The 23,799-nt window shown below is 33.0% G+C and overlaps 1 protein-coding gene across 2 annotated transcripts; it reads left to right on the top strand.

The window, feature by feature from the left end:
* The first annotated feature begins 1,313 nt into the window (after nucleotides 1-1,313).
* Nucleotides 1,314-23,609, top strand: LOC148622993 (vitamin D3 receptor-like). 2 transcript variants are annotated; one of them, XM_088573411.1, is made up of 4 exons: nucleotides 1,314-1,455; nucleotides 6,990-7,268; nucleotides 10,200-10,317; nucleotides 15,398-23,609. In XM_088573411.1, the coding sequence occupies exons 2-4, from the start codon at nucleotides 6,993-6,995 to the stop codon at nucleotides 16,336-16,338; spliced, it is 1,335 nt and encodes a 444-aa protein (XP_088429537.1). In that variant the 5' UTR covers nucleotides 1,314-1,455; nucleotides 6,990-6,992; the 3' UTR covers nucleotides 16,339-23,609. The 2 variants fall into 2 exon arrangements, with proteins under 2 accessions (XP_088429537.1, XP_088429538.1); XM_088573412.1 differs by lacking the exon at nucleotides 1,314-1,455 and adding an exon at nucleotides 1,477-1,599.
* The last annotated feature ends 190 nt before the right edge of the window (nucleotides 23,610-23,799 follow it).

Below are 23,799 nucleotides of genomic sequence, written 5' to 3'. Positions count from 1 at the left end.
TCTTTGTAAATAAAAGACTTAAAACACATGTTTAGCTTATTTAAATTTGCGGTGGCTTTCAATATGACAGATGCTAGAGGTAAGGAAGTCAGAAAATTATTTTGCAGACAACCTCTAGCACTGCTGGATTAGTGTCAGAGGAAATAATTTTTGAAAGAAACAACATAAAAAATAGAGAAAAAATTTCGAAAAAGGGCAATAACTCCAACATGACTCAACAGAATTACTCGAAATTCTTAACACTTTTTACCCTGTCAGAATTTGGCTAAACTTAGCGAGTTTGGAAATATATGCACAAAAAAAAAATATGTCTGCTCCTTTGTTATATTTTAGTAAAGGTGGTTATGTCTATGGATGGATAAAAAATTCCCACATCCGTTCTATGCAGAACACCATAAGGTGCATGTATAGCAAGTTTGGTTCTTATTGGTCAGGTAGTGTCAGAGGAGTAGATTTTTTAAATAAATAAAATTTAAAATTGCGAAAAACGTCGAAAAAGAGCTCTACAGATTAAGACGAAAATTTGACCACATCGTACTTGAACACTTTAATTCCTGACAAAATTTGGATTTCCTTAACCATTTTGGAAATACATGTATATAATTGAAAAAACTTTGTCTGACCCCTATGTTTTATTTTCAGTAACGACGGCCATGTTTTCGTCGGATCTAAAATCCCCATTTAAGTTATATGCAGAACGCACTAAGGAACACTTATTGCAAGTTTGGTTTTATTTGGTCAAGCAGTGCCAGAATTGAAGAGTTATGAAAAATTGTTAACGACGACGGACGCCAAGTGATGACAAAGCTCACATGGCCGCGTGGCCACGCTTGGGCTTGGTTGTCAATAAGACAGTCTTCCACTATATACCAAGTGACGAACAGATAAACTTCTAAATGTGGACAAAACCCATACCACAAAGTGAGCTGCAAAAGCCAAAACAAAGGAAGTGAAACTATTCAAAAAGACGAAAATCGACCTAATCTATAGAAAAAATACGCAAAACGAATAACAATGAACATTAAAAAAAACAAGGAAAACCACTGGACATATGTTGATCCTTGTCGTGCATTGAATATGTCTATATAGTAATGCCCTAGCAGTAAGACGGTAGAGATCCCGCATCCTATTTGTCTTCTTATATATCAAACATTACATACAAGAAAAAAAGAGCCAATAAAGGTAGCAGGGAAACGTAGCTCTATTTTTTTGTGTATTATTTAAACGTTAGATCGCAAAATCAAAAAAGAAAAAAAAGAAAAAAAAACCTACGATAAGGTACCTTGCATATATATCTCTATCAAGGCTTCAGTACTTTGATTTTCCGGTTCCCTTCGGTACTTCTCGAGTTTATCGATCAAAGGAAAACAAACCCATATTTATGTCAAGGACAGGTTAACTCGTTCACTGCCGAAGACCTAAAATGTTTGTGGTAATGTGAAGAGATTATCACAGGTAAATGATTTGTTTTATTTTCTTCAAGTCGAGGTATATAACCAACGTGTAATTAATACATGTATCCAAAAGATAGGTCTTACAGCGATCCTATTTTTCCTGTGGATCTTACGAACAGAAATATTGAATGAAGAGTACAAGTAGGTCGGTGATCAATTGTGTTTACGAATACGATATTTACAATGTGGATAGTTTTGTAGAGATATGTACACATACTATTGTCTTATGAAATAATTTAGGCATCATTGACGAATGTCATGCACAGTTAGTTAAGTATAACCTTGATTTACTTTGAATGCTCCAGTTCCAGTGGGAATCAAAGAAAGGAGGCACTGAGTCAATCAAGATGAACAGGGAGTGTATATTAGTAAATATGAAGCACGTATCTGGTCATTTTCATAAAATATTGTAAGTGGTAAGTTATGAAGTCTTAGTACATGTAGATCAAAGGATTGTGACCTCATAACTTACGACTGATATTACTCTTATGATTTTTTATGAAAAGGGCTGCTGTATGGAACAAGCAAACTATATTTATAGCAATGAAGAAGTGGAACTGTTAAGGGAGGTATAAGTTGGGATCATTATAACTGTGAATGGGTGTTTTCAAACACATGTAAGTACATGTACATGTATAAATATTTGGACAAAATGATATTGATCAGTCTGTAACATAAGTGTTGATAAAATGGTTGACTGTATTATACATGACAATTGGTGACATGTACATGTACAAAACCTCTACTTCATTTAGTGATCTCTCCAGGGTCATATAGCATCTTATTGCCCTACTGCTATAATTTTAACCAGGCTGCTATCCAAAAAATAACTTCCGATAGGGTTCAACACAAATATGATACTATAATTTTTAGATGCAAGATGCTATTGAAATTAAGGGGTTACATGTACCAGAATGCTGTCTGTAAATCTTAGGTAGAACACAGCCTTCCTTTCCCAAATTATTAAATGAAAGTACTACAATGTATACAAAAATGTATAAATGAGCAAAGAAGCTTCTTGCAAAGTATTGTGTTTGATCTACTGATTCCCCCCTTTTTTAACAGCACTGTAAGATAAATGTTATTTCAGAGAGTGAGGTGGAGAGAGTTCTGTTGGAGTTTCATTTGTTCTTGTTTTTTTCTGGTCCCCACTTAATGCATAACGTTTTCTCATTAAGAGGATCCATATACATTGTACATGTACAATTTTTAAGTGGTTGGTTCAACATGTAGAAAGGAGAATTTACTATTCAGTGCTCCCCTTTGGCCTCTAGCCTGAAGCCCCAGGCAGGTAAAATTCATTCAGGCAAGAGAAATGTGTACTTTTCATGTTTTGTGCTATTTGAATCCTATACAGTCCTCTCTTAAATGTTGCTGCTGAAGTTTTTAAGGAAAGAATTACATGCTACTGGGCCATTTGGACAAAATACTCTCCCTGATTGGGGGTAATGATACATTTTTCTTTCAAACGATACATATCGTGATATTGGATATGTTTGACAGTACATATCATGATACATTTTAAGACATGTGTCCTTCATGGGCATCGCCATATTTGACAAAATAAAGCCTCTTATGCAAGACAGGAAATAAAAAGTAAGGATTTGACCCATCATTCTATTTGAAATAAAACATTAAAGCAAAATTTTATTTTTTTTCTCTGGGTCATTAAAAAAAATGCTAGTGATAACACTAATACCATTAAAACAGCATCGTATTGTTTGTATCATAGGCGGCCATGACATGCCATGAACCGAATCGTCCAAAAAAATACCATAATTTCGGTACATACTGTGAATTGTTTCCTTCTTACTCCCTTAGGTCTTTGCCGTAGGACCAAAATCGAGGTGAAGTCGCCCTTTCATTTTAGACATTGCCCAAGATCCGGACAGTATTCCATCTTTTAGCAATATTTCACTTCCCAAGAACGATTAAAACAAAAATGGCACCTGTTTGAGAAAAAAGAACTGTCCAAATCTTTGAAATCAATCGAACATTTGGTTACAAGCAAGTATTATTTTAATCAGATTTTCATAACAGTTGTTTAGGACAGGATACAGAATGAATATTCTTCAGTCCAGCTTAGGATAATTGATGTTTTATGGTTCATACTTCGTTACGATACATGCAAGGTTGTTGTGCGGTTTCTTTGAGTAAATTTATCAGAATTGATAATAAGATAGAAAAAACAAAACTTTTAATTTGATCTTCTTGTGTCATAATTGATCAGTAAATTCTCCATTTCAACAGAGCATTTTTTAGCTTGTGACAAGTTTGTACCGATTGCTACAATATATGTCAATAAAGTTTCAATATTAATTTGTCAGTTATAAATTTTGAACATTATACTGATGCACTTGATCAACATAGATGTACATCAAGAGACTAAGTATTTGATCAAGAAATCATTAAGGATTAAGTTGGGCCTAGAAAAAAAACCAAAACAAAATGGAAATTCTAAATCAATTGTATCTGCCAGAAATTGTATAACACTGTGTTGCTAAAAAGGCAAAATCAACAGGTCGTACACAATGCTTTGCAAGAAGCTTTGCTTTGCTAATTCATATATTTACATGTATTTTGTTGTAATAAATATGGTAAAGGGTAGAGGTATTATATAGAAATTCAGTTTCATATTGTGTGTATAATAAATTAACGGTCAATCTTTCAGTCAGTAGGCTGATTTTATTTTTTTCAAAATATTTAGTTACTTATATGTACATTCATGTACAGATGTTAAACATTGGAAGAAAGATAACTCTGGTCAAAATGCCTTGAAAAGACAGAGTAAAGTTGCGATCATGGTTAATGTCTGAAAATGTGAGGGCGACTTCACTTCGCTTTTGGTGTCATCTGAGTGCGAAGTGAGAGACCCCAGGGCGAAGTGAGCGACCCCATGGCGATTATGTCGCCTGAATTGCCCAGTAGTGTGAGGCCTGATGTTTCAAACATAATATAATTAATCGTCTAAGTAATAGTCAACAATCACTCTTACGGGGTGATGGATCGTTAAAAACGATGTGAAACATAACAATAAATTAAATAAACGTCTAAATATGTTTAACATCACCAGAAGATGGTAAAATTTAAATTGAATATTTCGGATAACAGATATTTATATATATATAAACCCGTTGATGAATGATGCGCATATACATTCACTTCACTTCTCCCTGACCACTCCTCACTTTCCCCTTATGTCTTCAAAAGAAAAGTCACTTCTCCATGTTTTTCTCAAGTAGCTTTAGTCCTGCAAATATGAAATGAGGAGATCAAATTAAATGCTTTGTGCCATTTTTTTTTTTTTTTTTTTTTGGTGGTTGGGGGGGGGGGTTTCAGAATACTGCTGGAAAAGGGAGCACAACCCTTTATCTTTTGTTATGTCTGAAAATATTTGAACTTTTTGTTATTAGGGGCCAAATTGGAGCTACATGTTAAGGAAAGCTTTTTCCGGATGTCCTAACAACTTGATTAAGAAAGAGATGGATCTCTTTAAATGTGTACTGCAAGGTGTCATATCACAACTGAAAGTCTGGGATTGACTTTTTTGGGGGTTGAGATAACATGTACATTTGTGGAACCAGTTGTTAAAAGTGTAATTGTTACTTTTTACAATTTGACATAAAATCCTGGTAGTTCTACCTATCTAAATAGATTTAAATTACAATAGTAGAAAGTATTAATATCATATAAGAAGTATCATATTCAATATTGCATACTACAGCACAAAAAATTTATACCATAACAACTTATACATGTTTTTCATTGGATTTGATAGTGTCATCTGATATTCTGTGTGTATATTAAGATACTGTTTAGGTGTTTGATTCAAATCAACCTTGCTTCTGACATAGTGTACATCTAAATGTAGGATGTCATTTTGACTTGCTTTCTGTTAAGCTTTACAAAAGAAATACATCATGCTGTTTAGGCCATCTTCTGTAGACATTACATGTCCAGACATTGTAATAATGTTATCATGCTGTTTAGGCCATCTTCTGTAGACATTACATGTCCAGACATTGTAATAATGTTATCATGCTGTTTAGGCCATCTTCCGTAGACATTACATGTCCAGACATTGTAATAATGTTATCATGCTGTTTAGGCCATCTTCCGTAGACATTACATGTCCAGACATTGTAATAATGTTATCATGCTGTTTAGGCCATCTTCTGTAAACATTACATGCCCAGACATTGTAATAATGTTATCATGCTGTTTAGGCCATCTTCTGTAAACATTAACTTGAGCATAAATCTATTGGTAATATTTTTGATTGTACCATAAGTTTTCATACAATAACAAAAACAAAAACATTTCCCTGATGTCTTGATAATAACTTGAGACTAGAAGTTAGAAATTAAAATACTTGGGAGTAGAAGTTAGATATTAAAATAGCGTGCCATACACAATGTACTACAAACAGAAGGCAGGAATTAATTTTGGGGTTGTCACTTGAACCTTTAAGGAGTAAGGTGACAAGAAACTAATTTTTTCCTGATATCTGGACAAAAATTTAACTTAAAGTGTATGACATCTTTGAAATTGAACCACAATGTACCATACAACAAAAACAGTGTTCTAGGGTTTTTGAAAATTATAGGTTTCCACCGGAAAATTTACTTGCCTACGATTAAAGTCTTCTGACTGAAGTTAATGAATCCTACCAAGGAACCAAGTTTTTCACTTGCCAAAGACAAAGTTATGCATAACCTTCCTACAAACAAACTGTATTTGCCTAGTTTGAAAGGAAAGTGGAATATAAAAGACTGGGATTGGTTTTGGAAAATGTGTCTTGAACCATTTAGGAATTATGGCCAAAAAAGACCAATAACAAACATTTTTCTGGTTTCTTGAGTAAATATAGGGATCAGTATGAAACCATACTACATGTATGATATTTAATAAGGTTTTGTTGGATTTAAAGGCTTGTGGCTTATTAGGGGTCAAAAAGAGGTCAGAAATAAACATTTTCCGCATTAATTTCCTTTTTCTTTTGTCTATTTGCAAATTGTTAGTCCTTTAACCACTTCATTCTTTGCAGAATCTTATGCTGTATCAAACAATCGCATTTCCAAATTTAGAATTGTATCAAGTTTATAACGAGAATAGGTATGGTGAATATGTCAAAGAGACAACCCCACCAGGATGAAAATGTCACCCCAAGGCCACCCACTGGTCTTCAATGAACAGCAAGGAAACCCTTGTACCACAGGGCAGACTGCAGCTGGCCTCATAACATTATTATACATGTATACAGGAACAGCAAAAGAGTTGCCCTTACTGTATATACTCAAGTAACATAAAAATGAACTGAAGATGAAAACGAAACAAGACACACACCAATAATTCTTGACTTTGGACAGGCGCAAAAAACATAGCTTTTTTAAAGCACCCTATCATGATGACAACAGTCTCCCTTAAAGATGTGTAACGTTTGAATGTTTGATAGCGAATTTATAGTTATATTGTCATGCACAATGTATATGAATAAGATGACTTTTTCTACAGTTTTAGTATATCATATTTTAGACTATGTCAGAGAATGGAGACTCTGTTGGTTCACCACCAGAAGTGAAACCAGTATTGGGTGGCAGTAAAGATGAGTCATCAGAAGACTCTTGTATTGGCATTTTTAATTCTTCTGTTGGAAGAAAATCTGATGACTCACCAACTAAGTGCAGAGGTAGAAGGGCCAAAGATGACAAGTGCTGTCGTGTATGTGGAGACAAAGCACTTGGATACAACTTCAATGCTGTAACATGTGAATCCTGTAAGGCCTTTTTCAGAAGAAATGCTTTGAAAGATCAGGTAGCTCTTTTTAAAAGTTTGAAATGTATACAATGTATATAAACATTGTACAATGGACTGTCACCTTATTACTCTAAAGTCCAATATAAACTGCAGGGATACACTGAATGTCATTAACTTGTCTTACATTCAATAACTTTCTGGTTAAGTCAAAATAGACAAAGTCCATTTTACATGTTTATACAAAATAGACAAAAGTCCATTTTACATGATATACAAAATAGACAAAGTCCATTTTACATGAATATACATGTATATTTGTTTTTTTTTCTAGAAAATTTTGCTATCCTTTCGCATCTTTACTTAATCATGTTAATATTTTTCTTTCTTTTTTTATGATAATATACAATGTATTTCAAATTCTCACTAAATGAATTAGGGTCTGAATTAGGATGCATACCAGAGAATATACTGACACTTAAAATACTGTATATGCTATTGTATGATAGTTGTACAAAATTGTAAATGACTTGCAGCTTAGAAATTGAAGTCAACAGTGTTCTAGGGATTTTGAAAATTTTAAGTTTCCAAAAGAAATCTCCAAATCAAAATTTACTTGTCCTAAATTAAAGTCTGCTAACAGAACTGAATAAATCCTACCAAGAAACCAAGTTTTCCACTTGCCAGAGGCAAAGTGACTCAAACTATATAATCACTGTGGTCTAGGTCCTGGTATATATTATGGGGCTCACGTAAACAGATTGTGTTAGGTGGTAGTGAAGGGTGGTTTAGGTTCAGACAATTGTTACTGGGCCCAATAACTCCCAGATTGTGTTAGGTGACATTATGTGGTGGTTTAGGTCCGAACTGTTATGGGGTCCACATGAACAGATTGCGTTAATTGTTAGTAAGAGTAGGTTTAGGTCCATACAACTGTTATTGGGCCCCACATTAACAGATTGTGTAAGGTGGTAGTAAGAGGTAGTTTAGGTCCAGACTCCAGAAAACTGTTATTGGGCTCAATACCACCCAAATTGTGTTAGGTGGCATTAGGTGGTGGTTTAGGTCCAGACAACTGTGTTATGTGGCCCACATATACAGATTGTGGTAGGTGGTAGTAGGGGGTGGTTGAGGTCCTGAGAACTGTTATGGAGCCCACATAAACAGTAGTAGGGGGTGCTGAGGTCCTGACAACTGTTATGGAGCCTACATAAACAGTAGTTGGGGTGGTTGAGGTCCAGATGACTGTTATGGGGCCTACATGAACAGTAGTAGGGGATGGTTTGAGGACTGTTATGGAGCCTACATGAATGGTAGTAGGGGTGGTTGAGGTCCTGACAACTGTTATGGAGCCTACATGAACAGTAGTAGGGGGTGGTTGAGGTCCAGACAATTGTTATGGGGCTCATATGAACAGATGGGTTAGTAGGTTAGGTCCAGACACCTGTTATGGGGCATGCATGAACATTAGGAGGGGGTGGTTGAGGTCCTGACAACTGTTATGGAGCCTACGTGAACAGTAGTAGGGTGTGGTTTAGGTCCAGACAACTGTTATGGGGCCTACATGAACAGTAGTAGGGGGTGGTTGATGTCCTGACAACTGTTATGGAGCCTACATGAACAGTAGTAGGGTGTGGTTTAGGTCCAGACAACTGTTATGGGGCCTACGTGAACAGTAGTAAGGCGTGGTTGAGGTCCTGACAACTGTTATGGAGCCTACATGAACAGTAGTAGGGGTGTTTGAGGTCCTGACAAATGTTGTGGAACCCACATGAACTGTTCGTGATCATTCTGTACAAAGTATTACTTTTGACGTAGATAACATTACAAAATATTCAGTTAACTATTCCATGCTTTTGGGCATGACTGGTGGAATAATGGACTAAGATGGTGCAGTAAATGAAATAGTTAGTACCTCATATACCTAATTAAAATTAGACCTATCAATTGTTTCTTTCAGTCACTGCATGTAGCAGTGGTCCCAGGACTTCCTTTCCACAAAAATGACAATTCCTGTAAGGAATTCAGAGAGAGGGTCCAAAGAAAATTGAAGGATCTTATGATTTGTGCGCTCAAGTTTGGTAACTGGGGTCTCACTGTATCAGGATAGTTAATTGTTTTCTAAATTGGGGAACAACATCCTTTGGAAAGTGGATTTTTATTTTTTCTGAAGTAAGTACATGACATCTAACCTTTTATTGCATTATACCTATTTTTCTGATGCAGCATCTTCAATACCAGATAATTGCTTGCAAAAGGGTGAGGTAAGTTTATGTGCCTAAATAATTTTCCCATTTTTTCCAAAGAAAATTCTCTAAAATCGTTTCTATAAAAAACCTTGCAATGTTAATTTGTAGAGATGCACTCCAACAACTTTTCAATGGATCATGATAACTTTTAAATCCTTATTTCATTTTCTTTCAGTTCGACAGTAATTTTCCAAACATGACCATTGAAACTTTTGAAAATCACATAAAATTTTGGAGTTGGTCCTAATCAAGGAATTTTTAAGTAGACTTCTATAAAAATCATTGGTCCTGATTTTCCTGTCCTTGAGAAAACTTGACAAATATGTAGTTCCAAAGTTTACACTTGGTCCTTAGGTCAAGCACAACACCTACTGAAAATGTGCATGGTTCCATGTTCTTGATCTAGATGTACCACAATACAGTGGGACCCATGATACAATAGGAACTGAGTATACTGACAATAATAGTGAATGGAGTGTCATTTCACAACTATTTTTAGTTTTGGAGGTGGGATCCAGGATCTCGGGTCCTTGAGAACCCTGTATGCAGTGAATGGAACAAATGATAGGTCTAATACATGTATTAATTAATATTGTCCTCTTAACTTAAGGATTACTATAGGATTGTAATAAAATAAAGTAATGAGTATAGACTCCTTTAATAATATATATGTTCTTTGCACCCTAATCATATAAGGGAGATTTTACAATAAGAATTCTAGTACTGAATTATGTCTTTACAGGCAACCAAATGTTTGTTTCAAGGAAATTGTTTCATTGACATCAGAACAAGACGGTTCTGTCCATATTGTCGACTGAAAAAATGTTTTGACATTGGAATGAGGAAAGAAATGATTTTAGGTAAGTAAGCTCACAATCATATTATCAGTGTCCCAGCTCCCTTAGAAAATGCAAGAATATTACACCTCTTTGTCCTTAAAAATTCAATCATAATTTGTTAGCAACAATCTGTATTATCTTAAAATTACATTGAAATGCTTTGTTGAAGTAGGGAATAGTCAAATTACATTACAATAACCATTATTTTACCCCAGATATATTTAAGTCCAGGATTTAATTGTAGTTCTGTCTAAAATTCAAGCTGAGGATGATTCACCCCACTAACTTCAGTTTTCATCCTTAGTATCTTGATGAGCTGATGTACATTGTATTTAATATGTCCAATATATATTGAGATATTCCTTTATACTACTGCAAAAATCTATTTTGGTCATATAATGCCCTTTCTTATTCTTTGCTATCCTAGTTTGCGTCTGTTAACTTAAGTTTATTTATGAAAAATTATGTGAAACTTATCCAATCTTTTTGACATTTTAACACATTCTTCCTGGGGACATAGTGGAGGGCCCTATTGTTTTTGGAGGTTTTTGCTCCACCACATTTGGAAATAAGGGGTTAAAAGGGGGAAAACAGGTGTTATCATTAGAAGTAATAGTAAAAGCTTATTTTTCATCCGATTTTTATGATTCAGATGTCAATATGTTCTTTTTTTCATTTTTTTACAGGGTAGGCTTATCTTTAACTGTTTTAGAATTAAATGGGTACAAAATTCAGCCACACAAAAAAAATCAACTATTTTATATTTCGTCTTACTGCGAATTTTTTTTATTGGATACCTATGAAAAATCCTGCATGCATTGTCAATCAAATTTCATATTCATCTTAATTTTTTAGTTATAAAGGTCAAAGGGCCACCTCCCAAATTTCGACTTTTATACGACTGCAAAAAAATTACAGTCCTATATTGGTATGGCACTGTTGTGGTTGTCTGTAAATACTTGGTATTCATGTGATACCTTTAGTATTAGGGCTATTCCCTGCACTCCCTGACATTTATTTCTGGAAAAAAACCTTGGTTGAGTTTTATAAAATTTCAAAACAAAGTTCCTAACAACAAAAGGAAGGTTGGTATTAATTTTTGGGCTAAGGGCCCTAAAACAACAACAAGAATGAGGTGTCACAAAGGGGTAAGAAACAAGTATATTTTTCTGGTTTCTGATCTGATTTTGAAATTGTTTATATTATATTCCTCATGAAAATTCTTGCCTGTGTTTTTCAATAAAATTTTAGATATCTTTTACAGTTTTCAAATTATGAGGCCAAAGGGACCCACGCCTATTTTTGGTGTGCTTTAGAAAATATTTTTTTATTGGATTCCATATAAAAATCCCAACCTAAATACAAAAGCTTTAAGAAGTATGCTTACCAAATTAATCCTATCATTTACTTTTTATGAGATAATGAGGTACAAAGTCATCCATGAATGCATCCTGAAGCAGATCTATGTACTTAAATTGAATTTCAAAATATTTTGCAATATTGTGTCCAAATGAGTTGATGTGTCCATAATGAACTGTAAGTCCCTATGTTTAGTGTGTCAAAAACTAACATTGTGTCCACACTTGCCTCACTTGAACAGAGTTCAGCTTGCTGCAGTTGTATTATGCTCGGCTTGGCAAAGTTTTTGATATATTTTTGGTCCGATTTCGGAAAGTTAAAGTTTAAATTAAATTTCAGATTTTGTGATATATTGTAATCTCTACATGTTCTGAGTATGTACCTGTATCTCTACATGTCTTGAGTATGTTCCTTTATCTCTAAGCGTTTTGAGTATGTACCTGTATCTACGTGTCTTGAGTATGTACCAGTATCTTTAGTGTCTTGATTATGTACCTGTATCTCTACGTGTTTTGAGTATGAACCCTTATCTCTACGTGTCTTGAGTATGGTCCTTTATCTCTACGTGTTTTAAGTATGTACCTGTATCTCTACATGTTTTGAGTACGTGTCTGTATCTTTACATGTCTTGAGTATGTACCTGTATCTCTATGTGTTTTTATGTATCAAGCAGTTTAGCCATGTTTTTAAAACGGAACCCAAATGGGAAATTTGTAATGTGACAGTGTGGCTGTGGCTTTACATGTTTACGAATTTAAAAAGAACAAATGTTTTGTTGATAAATCATATATTTAGTCTATGGAATAGCTTTTTGATATAGTGTTCATTCGAAGACATTTATTACTTCATAAATAAACTTCATTTCTTCTTCTTATTCTTGTTGTGAAAACTGATGTAAAAGACTGCAGATTCTCATTACTGCATATTATCTTCTTGAATATTTGTATTTGTAAACTGTGTGGAATAAATAGGAGAAAGGCAGTAATCCAGTAATTTTTGTTACCAATTTTCAGGAATTGGAGTCTACGTAGTTGCCATAAGTATTTTTTTTTCTAAATCTGACAGGAAGTCCACTAATATGTTGTCTTGCTTGCTGGAACTTCTTGTTACAAATCAGATATGTTGAATATGTTACCATATTAGATATGAGTACATATAGGTAAACACAACACAACATAAGCTATAGCTTATTGCAATAAATAGGGGAAAAAAAACGAAGTTATACCTCATTTATCATGTCTTCTCTTTAAATCTACATGTATACCAACAATGTTTCATGCCATGCATGTACTTTGTAAGGTCATTCAGTAGAGTACAGTTTTGTATCATAAAGACTGTTCATTTCTAGGAATGTCTTTGTATGTTATCAGAGGGACTCGCCCTCAGTTGTTCACTGTAATACTGTCCATGATGGTGGGAGGGACTCGCCCTCAGTTGTTCACTGGAATACTGTCCATGATGGTGGGAGGGACTCCCCGTCAGTTGTTCACTGGAATACTGCCCATGATGGTGGGAGGGACTCGCCCTCAGTTGTTCACTGGAATACTGTCCATGATGGTGGGAGGGACTCGCCCTCAGTTGTTCACTGGAATACTGGCCATGATGGTGGGAGGGACTCGCCCTCAGTTGTTCACTGGAATACTGGCTATGATGGTGGGTCGTCATCTAGTTAAGGCTAATAGAGGAGATAGTTTTAGGGTTTGACATGTATATGGCTTGCAAGTGATTGTCCTTACCTGTTTTATATAAAGTTTTATGAAATTTAATGTTTAGGTTTTCAGAATTTCGAATATGCATGGAAGAAGCTATTTAATGTAGACAAGAAAATTCCTATTTTTTGCTGTGCAAGATTTTCTTATCTCACCCACAAATTGAAACAGAATATGTGTGCTTTCCCATAACAAATAGGCACAGTGGTAAATAACAAGTTTGTCAACAATCAGATTTTTACTAATTTTTGCTTGAAAATTCATTTAAATTACTAATTCTAACAAGAATAACTTTTCATTGAGTATTTCATGCTGTTTGTTTTTTCAATTTTGAAGAGACCTATATTTTTCACTTGGTTGTGAAGTATCACAGTGATATCTCATGATCAGCTGTTAAATGTGGGTCATTTTAATTCAAAACAATTAATCAGAAACAAACTTGACATGAGAAAAAGAACCAAACACCAGGTTTTCTTGTGAGAGCTCATGAAAGTTTATGTAATCTATTTGATTTTTGTCCAATTCAAGCAGGCAGAAGATACTCCTTGTGTTAGCCTGCTCACAATATTTCTGCATAACTCAACTTGATTTGTAAATAGCTTTTTGATTGGTTGGTTCTGTTTTGGCAACATAGGTTATTTTGTATAAACTAACTTACAAATATGTAGTACAGAGACATCATCAATGTCATTAGATGCACAGTCTGTAAAAACAATAACCTATAACTACATGTAAATAATGTTTTGATTAAGGATTTGAATCCATAATTAATTAAATTTTAATGGATTGTTTTTAATTTTTGACCAAATTCTGGTTGCATACAATCTTTGGGACAGTTTATGCTTGTTCATAAACTGTTTGGTGGACCATATAAACCATTATAAACTGCCCTTAAGTTGGTTACTCAAGCAAAACTTGGTTAAAAATGAAAAATCCTAAAATATGATTACTATGTTTGAGGTCTTTTGAAGTATAAGAAGGTGAAGTTCTGTATATATTGAATATTTGAAATAAACCTGTATGGGTGATAACACCTTAGTAAGCATCCCCAATTACTACAGTGAAATTGTTACCTTTGAAGTATCAATAATAAGATTGTAACCTGCAATTTGTTTTCTATGAAAATCTATTCCAAAGTATGTTTCAATAACCCAAGATAGAGAAGAATTGAAACCCCACTAACAATGACAGCTAAGTTTATACCTCTACATGTTATACCCCTACTCATTAGAATAGAGGATTTATTTCAATCAAATTGTCTGTCCTTCCATCTGTTCATCTGTTATACTTTTCTGTAACAGATTTTTCAGCTTCTATTAAAGGAAGTTCTTAGATATTTGGTATATTGTTTTTGCATGATGACTTGTACCATGCCTCCTCTTTTTTCCAGAATATAAACTTATATACTCCCTATTTACTGAATGACCTGTATACATACATTTCTTAAATGCAAAAAAAAATGACAAAATGGTAGTAGTGTGCTACATCTTGTTGGCCTTTAGGCTGTGAAAAGAGAAAAACAATTACTTAACATTCAGAGGATGTGAATGGTCATTTATCTATTAGCATCCATATGCTTTGACAGAGGTTTGCAAAATTGTTTGATTTGCATTTTCCTGCACTGGGCAGCTTGAGTACCATTTTTGTCACCAGCTGAACTTTGTAGGTTAATAATATTGCTTTAACCCTCTCTAGTTTACAAATATATATAATTGCACGGTCAATGTGTTGGTCAGTCCATGTATCTTGTTAGCACTTCTCTTAAACCTGTGAGGGGATTTTACTTAAATTTTACTGGACCATAAGGCATCATATGAAATTACATCCATGGAAGTATATAATTGCCAATGCCTACAAAGGGAGATAATCCTAATTCAGGATGATTTATATTTAAACTTTATAAGCTCAACTCCTCTTTAGACTCAGAAAGGATTTGGATTCATTTTATTTCTCTTTGTGAACTTGTTTACAGTTTTTCTTGTTATTGTGAGTTTGCTTAGATGCAGATTTGAAACTTCTGATTTTAATTTCAGATGAAAGTGAAAGAAAGCTTAGGATGGCCAAGGTGATGCAGAATCGCCAGAAAAGAAAAGAAAATATAGAGTCTCTGGCAACTCTGGTAAAAACTGAGCCTATGAGTGATGAGCCAGATCAATCATGTCAGTACGCAACAGCTACAAGTACCTCAGGCCTAAACACCAGCTCTCTTGTTGATGTATCTTGTTCACAAATCACACCGGGTTGTGAATTAGATAAGTTAGAAATTGATAAAAAAATATGTAGAGAGTTGAGTAAGAAGGAGATGGAGCTTTGTGAGCATCTTACTAGTGGTTATGCTGCCACAATGGCTAATTTCCACTGTGATAAACTGACCTCTGAAAGTTATACATGTTCTGATGATTTGGTTAACACATCAGAGCAGGCTGTACGTAGATTGATCCAGTTTGTCAAATTAATAGATGATTTTAAGTACCTCAGTCAAGAGGACCAAATTGCTGCTCTAAAAGCCTGTGTTTTACAATCATTGATGTTGAGGTCTGTTTACTTCTTTGATGTAGAACAGGAAGGTTGGCGTACTTTGACAGGACTAATCCCAGCCCGTGTACTGAAAGATATCACAGGTTATTCAGATCTGTATGAAACCCATACAAACTTTAGTAGAGAGATGAAAAAAACCTGCCAAGAAGACATAACTGTGTTTGCAATAATCCAGGGAATCATGGTATTTAATCCAGAAAGTCAGGGTTTAAAAAACCTACAACTTGTTTCTGACATACAAAACAGGTACCTGATCTTACTCAAAAGTTATTTAGAATACAAGATCTCGTTTGTGCATGCTCAAGTGTATTACCCGGTGTTTTTGAAGAAAATTCAGGAATTGAAAGCATTAGGTAATGATCATGCTAAAATAATACTACAAGTACAGACATCGAAGATAGAACCACTCATGATGGAGATACTTAACTTATCATAAACTGGTTGTGTTGTTCTTGACATTAACTGAAGACATATGAAGCTGTACATGTTGTTTGTTATCATCATTCCTTATTGTTACTAGGTATTCTGAAGACATGTATATTTTGTTTATACAGATAGTTTTTTGAGAAGTAAGATTACCTGTAAATGTATGTAAACCTTGGTATTTACTTTAATGACAATAATTAGGGATTATCCAAAGTTCCAGAGCTTTGATAACATATTTGTGCATTAGTTTTAGAATAGTTGCTTATGTTTTCATATTATACCCCCACAAACAAATTTTGGGGTCATATACATGTAGGTTTCACCCTGCATGTCCGTCTGTCTGTCTGCACTACTTTCTAAGCAGCTTGCAGCATAATAATGAAACTTTGTGGGATGCAACATAACCACATGGAGGTGTGCATTTTGTCAGGAAAATATGTTTAGCAAAAATTGTAGAAATGACAGCTGTTGGACTTCGGCATTTTTCAGCAAAACTTAGTCTCTTTTGTTGTTCACAACTCCCCCTCAATAACTTGCAAGATTAGTATGTAACCTAATGGGTTGTTAAATTACCATATTGAGATGTGCATATTGTCAGGAATTTATGTTTAAAGTAAATTTGCATTCATATTCTGTCATTGTGTTGTCAACAACAAAAACAGTACTGATTGTGGTTTGGGAGTTGGATGTTTTAGAAATGGCACCAAAGTTGTGTGTAAAAAGTGCTTAGTCTATCAACCATAAAATTGTATCCAGTATGAATTGTGTGTCCACATTGGTCCCCACATTGATCCCCACAGGGTTCAACAGGCTGCAGGGGTATTAGTCCTAGTGTCTAGTTTCTAAGTTGACTAAGAACACTACTAAAGCACATTGGTTGAAATGAAACTGGTCATAAGACAAACCTTTCCTCGTATTTAAATAGTTGTTATTAAAGTAACAATTTATTTTGCATATTTTTAATAAGTATATACATATATTTAATAATAAATCTGCTATTCATTGATTGTTCATCAATTAAGTTTTTAAAATTTAAGTATTTTAAAAAAAAATATGATTAGTAGTTTTGCACAGCATCACATAATTTATTAACATTACAACTATTGTGTGCATTTATTATTGCGATTTGGTCATTTTAGTCAAAAATGAGATTTTAATTTTTATGATTTTAAGAGAACTCCCACATTTGTTGATTTCCACAATGTGAGTTTTAGTTAATGCAATTTTAAAATCTTTCACTTTCTCTTAATAGATACGCCACAATAATACTGAATATACACATTGTATGTATATAAAATGGTGAATAGTTATATGCTGTTCCATCCAAATATCTGTACACTTAATGTACATTGAAATTTTAAACTTTTACTTTCAGGCAAAATTTTATTTATTTTGGATTATGTGTTTGATTTAAGTGTTATTTACTATAAACAGCATATTTAATATACTTGAACAATTAGGTCCATAGCACTTTATTGTATAAATCTTTATTATTGAAGAGGTTGTGAACCCACCTGCTCTCATCAAGTAACAGATTGTAATACATCTCAGGGAAATTTAACCTCAAATACTGGGCACGAGCTTATCTCTGATCCCTTTAAAGGAAAGATGTAAAATTCTGGTGACAGTCAACTAGTTGTGATGCCTCTGGTGGTTCTTAACCTCTATTTCTATAAATAATTTCAATGCAAACTAGCTATACAGCTAATAAATGATTTTATGTAAATGGTATAAATAAGATGTATACTACTGAATAAATCAATTTCAAATATTCACTTGAATTAATCTCATTTTGTTATAACCAGAATAGTAATTTGTCTGTTATAGCATTGATATTTTTTTTCTGTGTAAGGAAGAATAAAACTTAATACACATGGAGCATTATCCTGTAGTTGTTAATCAATACTGTTGTCCTACAGTTAGGTCATTGACTTGTCTGCTACAGTGAAATCTTCTTTCACCTTAGAATTATTTTGCACAATAGAGTAATTTATATTTAAGTTCTGTCAGAATTTTCATTGAATTTAGGATGAGGCTTTATAGTGGTGAATTTGTCATATATGATATTAAATGTATATATATATAATTCCACTCTTCAACAAAGTGGTATTTATAGACGTATTTCTATAGGTCAATCAACTCTTCTCAAGCTTAATGTAAGGTGATTTTTAAATTGCATCAACAACTTAATGCAAAGTTTATAGATTAAGATTAATAATGACTTTTTAAATAGTTGATTTTTATATGAAATTTCATATTTGGCTTCATATCAATCCCAGTTATTCCTTGTTGAAAAATCAATACTATTTTGTACCCATTTACAGTGTGTTTCATAACATATATTAATTTGACCTTGTTAGGTTCAGTGATTCCATAATTGATCTTTTTTGTAAATTTATTTATATTAAGTTCTGATAATGATGATTCAAGCTGATATCTTTATAAAGCAATTTGATTTTAATGAATATTATTCTTATCCTTGGAGATGTTTTTAGTGTATTATATATATATTAGTTTGTGGTATAAGAATTGAAATATTATTTCACTTGCTTACATATCAATGTAGCTAAATATTCAAATATTATATAACAGTTCCTTTTTTGTAGTAATTTAAACTTTGAAGTTTATTATGTGTGTATATTTTTAAAATGACATGTTACTATTACTATATACATGTACATGTATTAATTATTTTTAGAATGGTGTCAATTGTCTCAGGATGAGAAAAATCAAGTAATTCTTTAGCTTTCCATCATCTGAGTAGTACACATTTAGTGCAACCTATCATGTTAACAACTGCTAAAATCATATTTACCGTTATGGAGATGCATGGATAAGTGCTGCAATGTCAAAATGTCACATGTACATGTGTTGGTACTCAGCCATTAAGTTATTATGTAACCTCTGAGAGGTAGTTGTTATAAAGTTACTCTTTTTTAGATCATACTTTGTTAATTCGTGGCTGAATTTATTGAATTTTTATTTATTTTACTTTCTTTTATACATGTAAGTTTGGGTGATTCTCATAGGATTGACTCATAGATATTCTTTATTTGAATTTAATTTTTTTCCCCTTAAAAAATTTGTTATTTTGAAGATGGATAATTTTGCATCTTCAGTTTTCCGTTCTTTAGTGCTAAATACATGTACATGATTTACAAATATATAAGAGTTGGTTCTGAGGATTTGAAGGTGTTACTCATTGATATTCCTTTTAAATTAGGGAAACTAAAGGGGAAATACATTTTATGCTCAATTATTGCCTCTTAATGTCTGCAGAGATCATTATGCCATATGCGAAAGTGTGGTGTATGGTAACAGTTACTCATTGTACCTAGTGTAAATTTCCATTTTTATCTGTCCATACACTTTTAACAAAATGAATCTGTATTTGGTCATGGTTATCGTCACTTGGTAAAATGAATCTGGCTTCAGAAAGAAAACATATTATTGACAGTTGTTATTTTTTTGGTTTGGAGAAAATCTTGTTTGTGGTTGATGCCAGTAAAGAAAGAAGATCAATAGTGTTCCTTTGTTAATTAGAGATAGACAAGGCTATTGATGTTTTCTTTTTACTTGATTTAGTTTTTTTAACATAGAACTATATTCAAGCCACTACAGTCTTAACATAATCCAACAGTATTCTTGTTAGATTTTATTTGTAATTTGTGTTAATGAATGTCAACTGCATTGATATATTTATCTATTGGTTTTTGTTTTGTTTTTGTTTTTGTTTTTTTTGGGGGGGGGTGGTTGGACAGCACATATCAAATTTCAACTAAAGTCAATAATTTCAATCTTTATCTACAATATGATATTATTAACCAACATCCTCCTCTTGTTTTAAGTAGTTCTTAAGAATAGTTTACAAAACTATGTTGTTGTGTTTACATTTTAAATATTTCTATTTATATTTAGCACACTGTGTTATACATAATAAAGTGAAGGAGATAATTATTAGGTTATTTTAGGTAAATGTAATTTTGTATTTGTTAATGCTTGCGGTTTAAACAGGAGTCTTGATCTCCTAATAATAAGTTGTGGGTCATGATGAATATGTAATTAGTTTTTTCATGTACAGGTACATTTGTAGCTATGAAAGATATAGTTCTTGTAGTCTTAAAGATAGTTGTTAGCTCACCTTGGACCAAAGGTCCTAAATAACCATCACATAGCACCTGTCATTGTTTTCTTAGAAAATCTCTGCCCTCTAATAAGTGCTCTCTATGAGCAGGATTACAAAAGTCAAAAATTACTTTTATCCTGAAAGCATCAGCAGCAGAAAGAAACTATTTTCAATTTAAAAAGTGTTGCACAATTTTAGACATTTTGAAGATTGTTTTTAATTGAATATGCAAAATTACTTCTCTAGCAGCCAGTTCAATTTAAACACAAGATTTGAATAGATTTGTTGTCATATTATAGTTTCATGCTGTTGTTGTTGTCATTACTAGAATTTCATGTCCAGACAGTAATTTGTGTAAAAGTTGAATAAATTGCTATGAAATTGTACCACAAGGTGCCATACCAAAAATAGAAGGCTGGGATTGATTATTAAGGGTTGTGATTTGAAAAAAAACAGCATTTTCATGATGTCCTCTATGGTCGTATGAACCTGAAACCCTAAAAAAATTTTTAGGGTTTTGTCTTCAAATCTACATAAATCGGTGTTGTTTTTTAAATGAAAATGAAAAATTCTAGTGGTTTCAGGTGGGAGCTGAAGACAACAACCAATGAAGAGTCCATGGTGTGGGGACATCTTTTATTTAGCTGTTGCTCAAAACATTATATTCTAGCACAACTGATATTCAATCACTCATACAACCCTGTAAATGGTTTTCATATACGTCTTTACTTTTAGTTCACTCATTGAAATTATTTCTCATTATAGAAATTTCATGACTACAACAAAACCTTCATGGTTGATATAGAAAAGCTATAGAAATACATCAAAAATGGTTGATATGGTAGTATTTTGTACCATCTTTGGTATAATCAGGCAGGAATAGCTTTCATTGTTGATTCTCTTCCATTTTTCATTTGTTGTACATGTAATGTATGCTATTTGTGAATCATTTTAATATGTAGATATTGTGATATAAATAATTGCTCAACCAGCTTCGAACAATCCTCTACTATTGGTTAAGCTGGAAGTACCTGCCATGCCCTTATTATTATTCATGTGTTATTATGACTGGATGAGATCATGTTTATATTATGTCAAATTTGGGTTTAAAGTGTAATTTTTCAGGCTCTTGGAATGTGGAGGAAACTGCATTGATAGTGTTTAACAACTTACCCAAGTTAAAATTTCTTGGACTATATTTTATCATGCTTAACTTTTTCCAAATAAATTTGTTGACCAGGGTAATGTTACCTGAAAATTTAAGTAATTATAAAAAATGTGTCAACATCTCTACCATAAGAACAGATTTTACTTCCAAACATGAACAACTCAGCAGAACTTGCATAGCCATCCTATCTGTTTTATTCTGACCTCGTCATTCAGTTAGTACATGTATTAGATTTCTTTTTGTCCTGTTCTGTTTTTTTGTATTTTGTTAGTTTTTTTTTCTGTTGTGTTTCAAGGTATAACTCATGATTTACTCTCTGAACTTTACTTGTTTATTGTTCTCTATCTTACGTCTGCTTTAATCCTGTTTGTCTTATTTCCAATTTTCTTGCATAGTATTCAAATTAGAAAAAATCAAAGTTTCCCCCCAAAAAAAGTGTATTATGAACGTGATACATTTTTTTCCTGACATATAACCAATTCAGAATTTGAAATACATATATATTTCCTAATACCTATGTGCTAATGTAGTATAGTTCTTTCAAAATGATATGGTCTGTGGTTCTTACTAAGGTTACAGTTCTCCTGCAGACTATCACTTTTTATTCCATCTTCCCTGACTTGCAGTAAAAATGGCATGTTTATATCAAATGTGACTGGGACCTGTGGAAGGTCAATGTTTAGTATCTGTGACACAGATATGGTATAATTCTATGTATCAAGTCACCAATGAGTCTATTGTTAAAAAGACTTTGAGTTTTATGTTTTCAATCAAACTTGTGCATAGCAGGTACTTTTAATATAGATATTAATAAATGTATAATCATTGATGTCTACAATACCTCTCTGAACTCCATTTTAGTAGAAACAAATGGAATAATGATCATTGTCTCCAGAAAAAAAACTTTATTGGCCTATTTGGTTCTAAAAATAAACCTGTATCTCTGAATTAAACAGAATGACAGTTATGTCATACTGATTGACCTCATCTGTATTGAATAAATTGTTTTTGGTCATTTATTTCTTTATGATTAGACAATTTCAACAGAAGTGTCCTCATCACAGATTGTTTCTTCTAAAATTGAGTATTGAGAAATGTTTATATCATTCCATATTGTCCTATTTTATTTTTAGGAGTTTCTACGATGTTTTTTTTTTATCATCCCTGTTTTCATTGGTATAATGGTTATTAAATCAGGCCATGTATTTGTTGTGTTAATAGATTTACACATAGCCTTTTTAAAATGTTTTGCAGATGAAATGATTCGATTTAAATGAGACTTCTTTCATTCATTTTTTCTAGTGAGTCACACTATTATTATTCAGGCCATTCAGTAGGTAAACCAAAATGCACCACACAATTCATCTATAGATACCACATCTGTTTGATAAGATCAAATCTCTTTGCATAATTTTACCGCCATGAACTTTTTTCTTACCCTTAGAGGTCCAATAATAGAAAATCTTTACATATTGATTATTAACACTTTCTGTTGATAACCTGCACAACTTAATTCATTAGCCATCGATTTAACAAAATTCTGCTAACAGGAAGTTCACAGGAATGATTGAATTAATCATAAATAAGCATATATCATCGAAATCTTTAAGCCAATTTTTGCTTTATCTTTAGTTCAATAATCCAAAATACTGTAGGCATAATATAACAACAAAATGATCAAATGGTACTTTAACCATTTAAAAAATAACTATTTTTGTAAATCCTTAATTATTGCTGCTTTTCAATGACGGAAATTTAGTAATCAAAGTTACAGTTCGATGTAAACAGTTTGAATGTCGCTCTGAATAATATTTGTAAAATGGAAGTGAATTTTCATGAAGCCCTCCTTGGTAGTGAACTATTATACAAAGTGCTTCTTTCCCGGGTATGTTGTTATATGGCCCTTTGAGTAGATCATTGTAAGACACGTGCCTTTCATTGTCACTAAATTCATTGTTAATTGTAAAATAAATATTGTTAAAATTTGTGTTCAGTGTCAAACATAACAAGTCTTAAAGCCAATAGCCCCCAATACATTTATAATTCGCCTCCACGAGGGATGACATTCTTTGTAACCTTACACTACATCAATTTATTTTGTAGTACGATTTGGTCATTTTCGTGAAACTGTCTGTGGACCATTTCTTGTGACTGAGGCCGGCACGTTTCCCGGAACA

Source organism: Perna viridis, chromosome 3 (assembly GCF_037379345.1).
Source record: "Perna viridis isolate PV_CMFRI_1.1 ecotype Kerala chromosome 3, ASM3737934v1, whole genome shotgun sequence".
In the NCBI taxonomy this organism is placed as follows: domain Eukaryota; kingdom Metazoa; phylum Mollusca; class Bivalvia; order Mytilida; family Mytilidae; genus Perna; species Perna viridis.
This window is presented reverse-complemented; position numbering and strand designations above follow the sequence as displayed.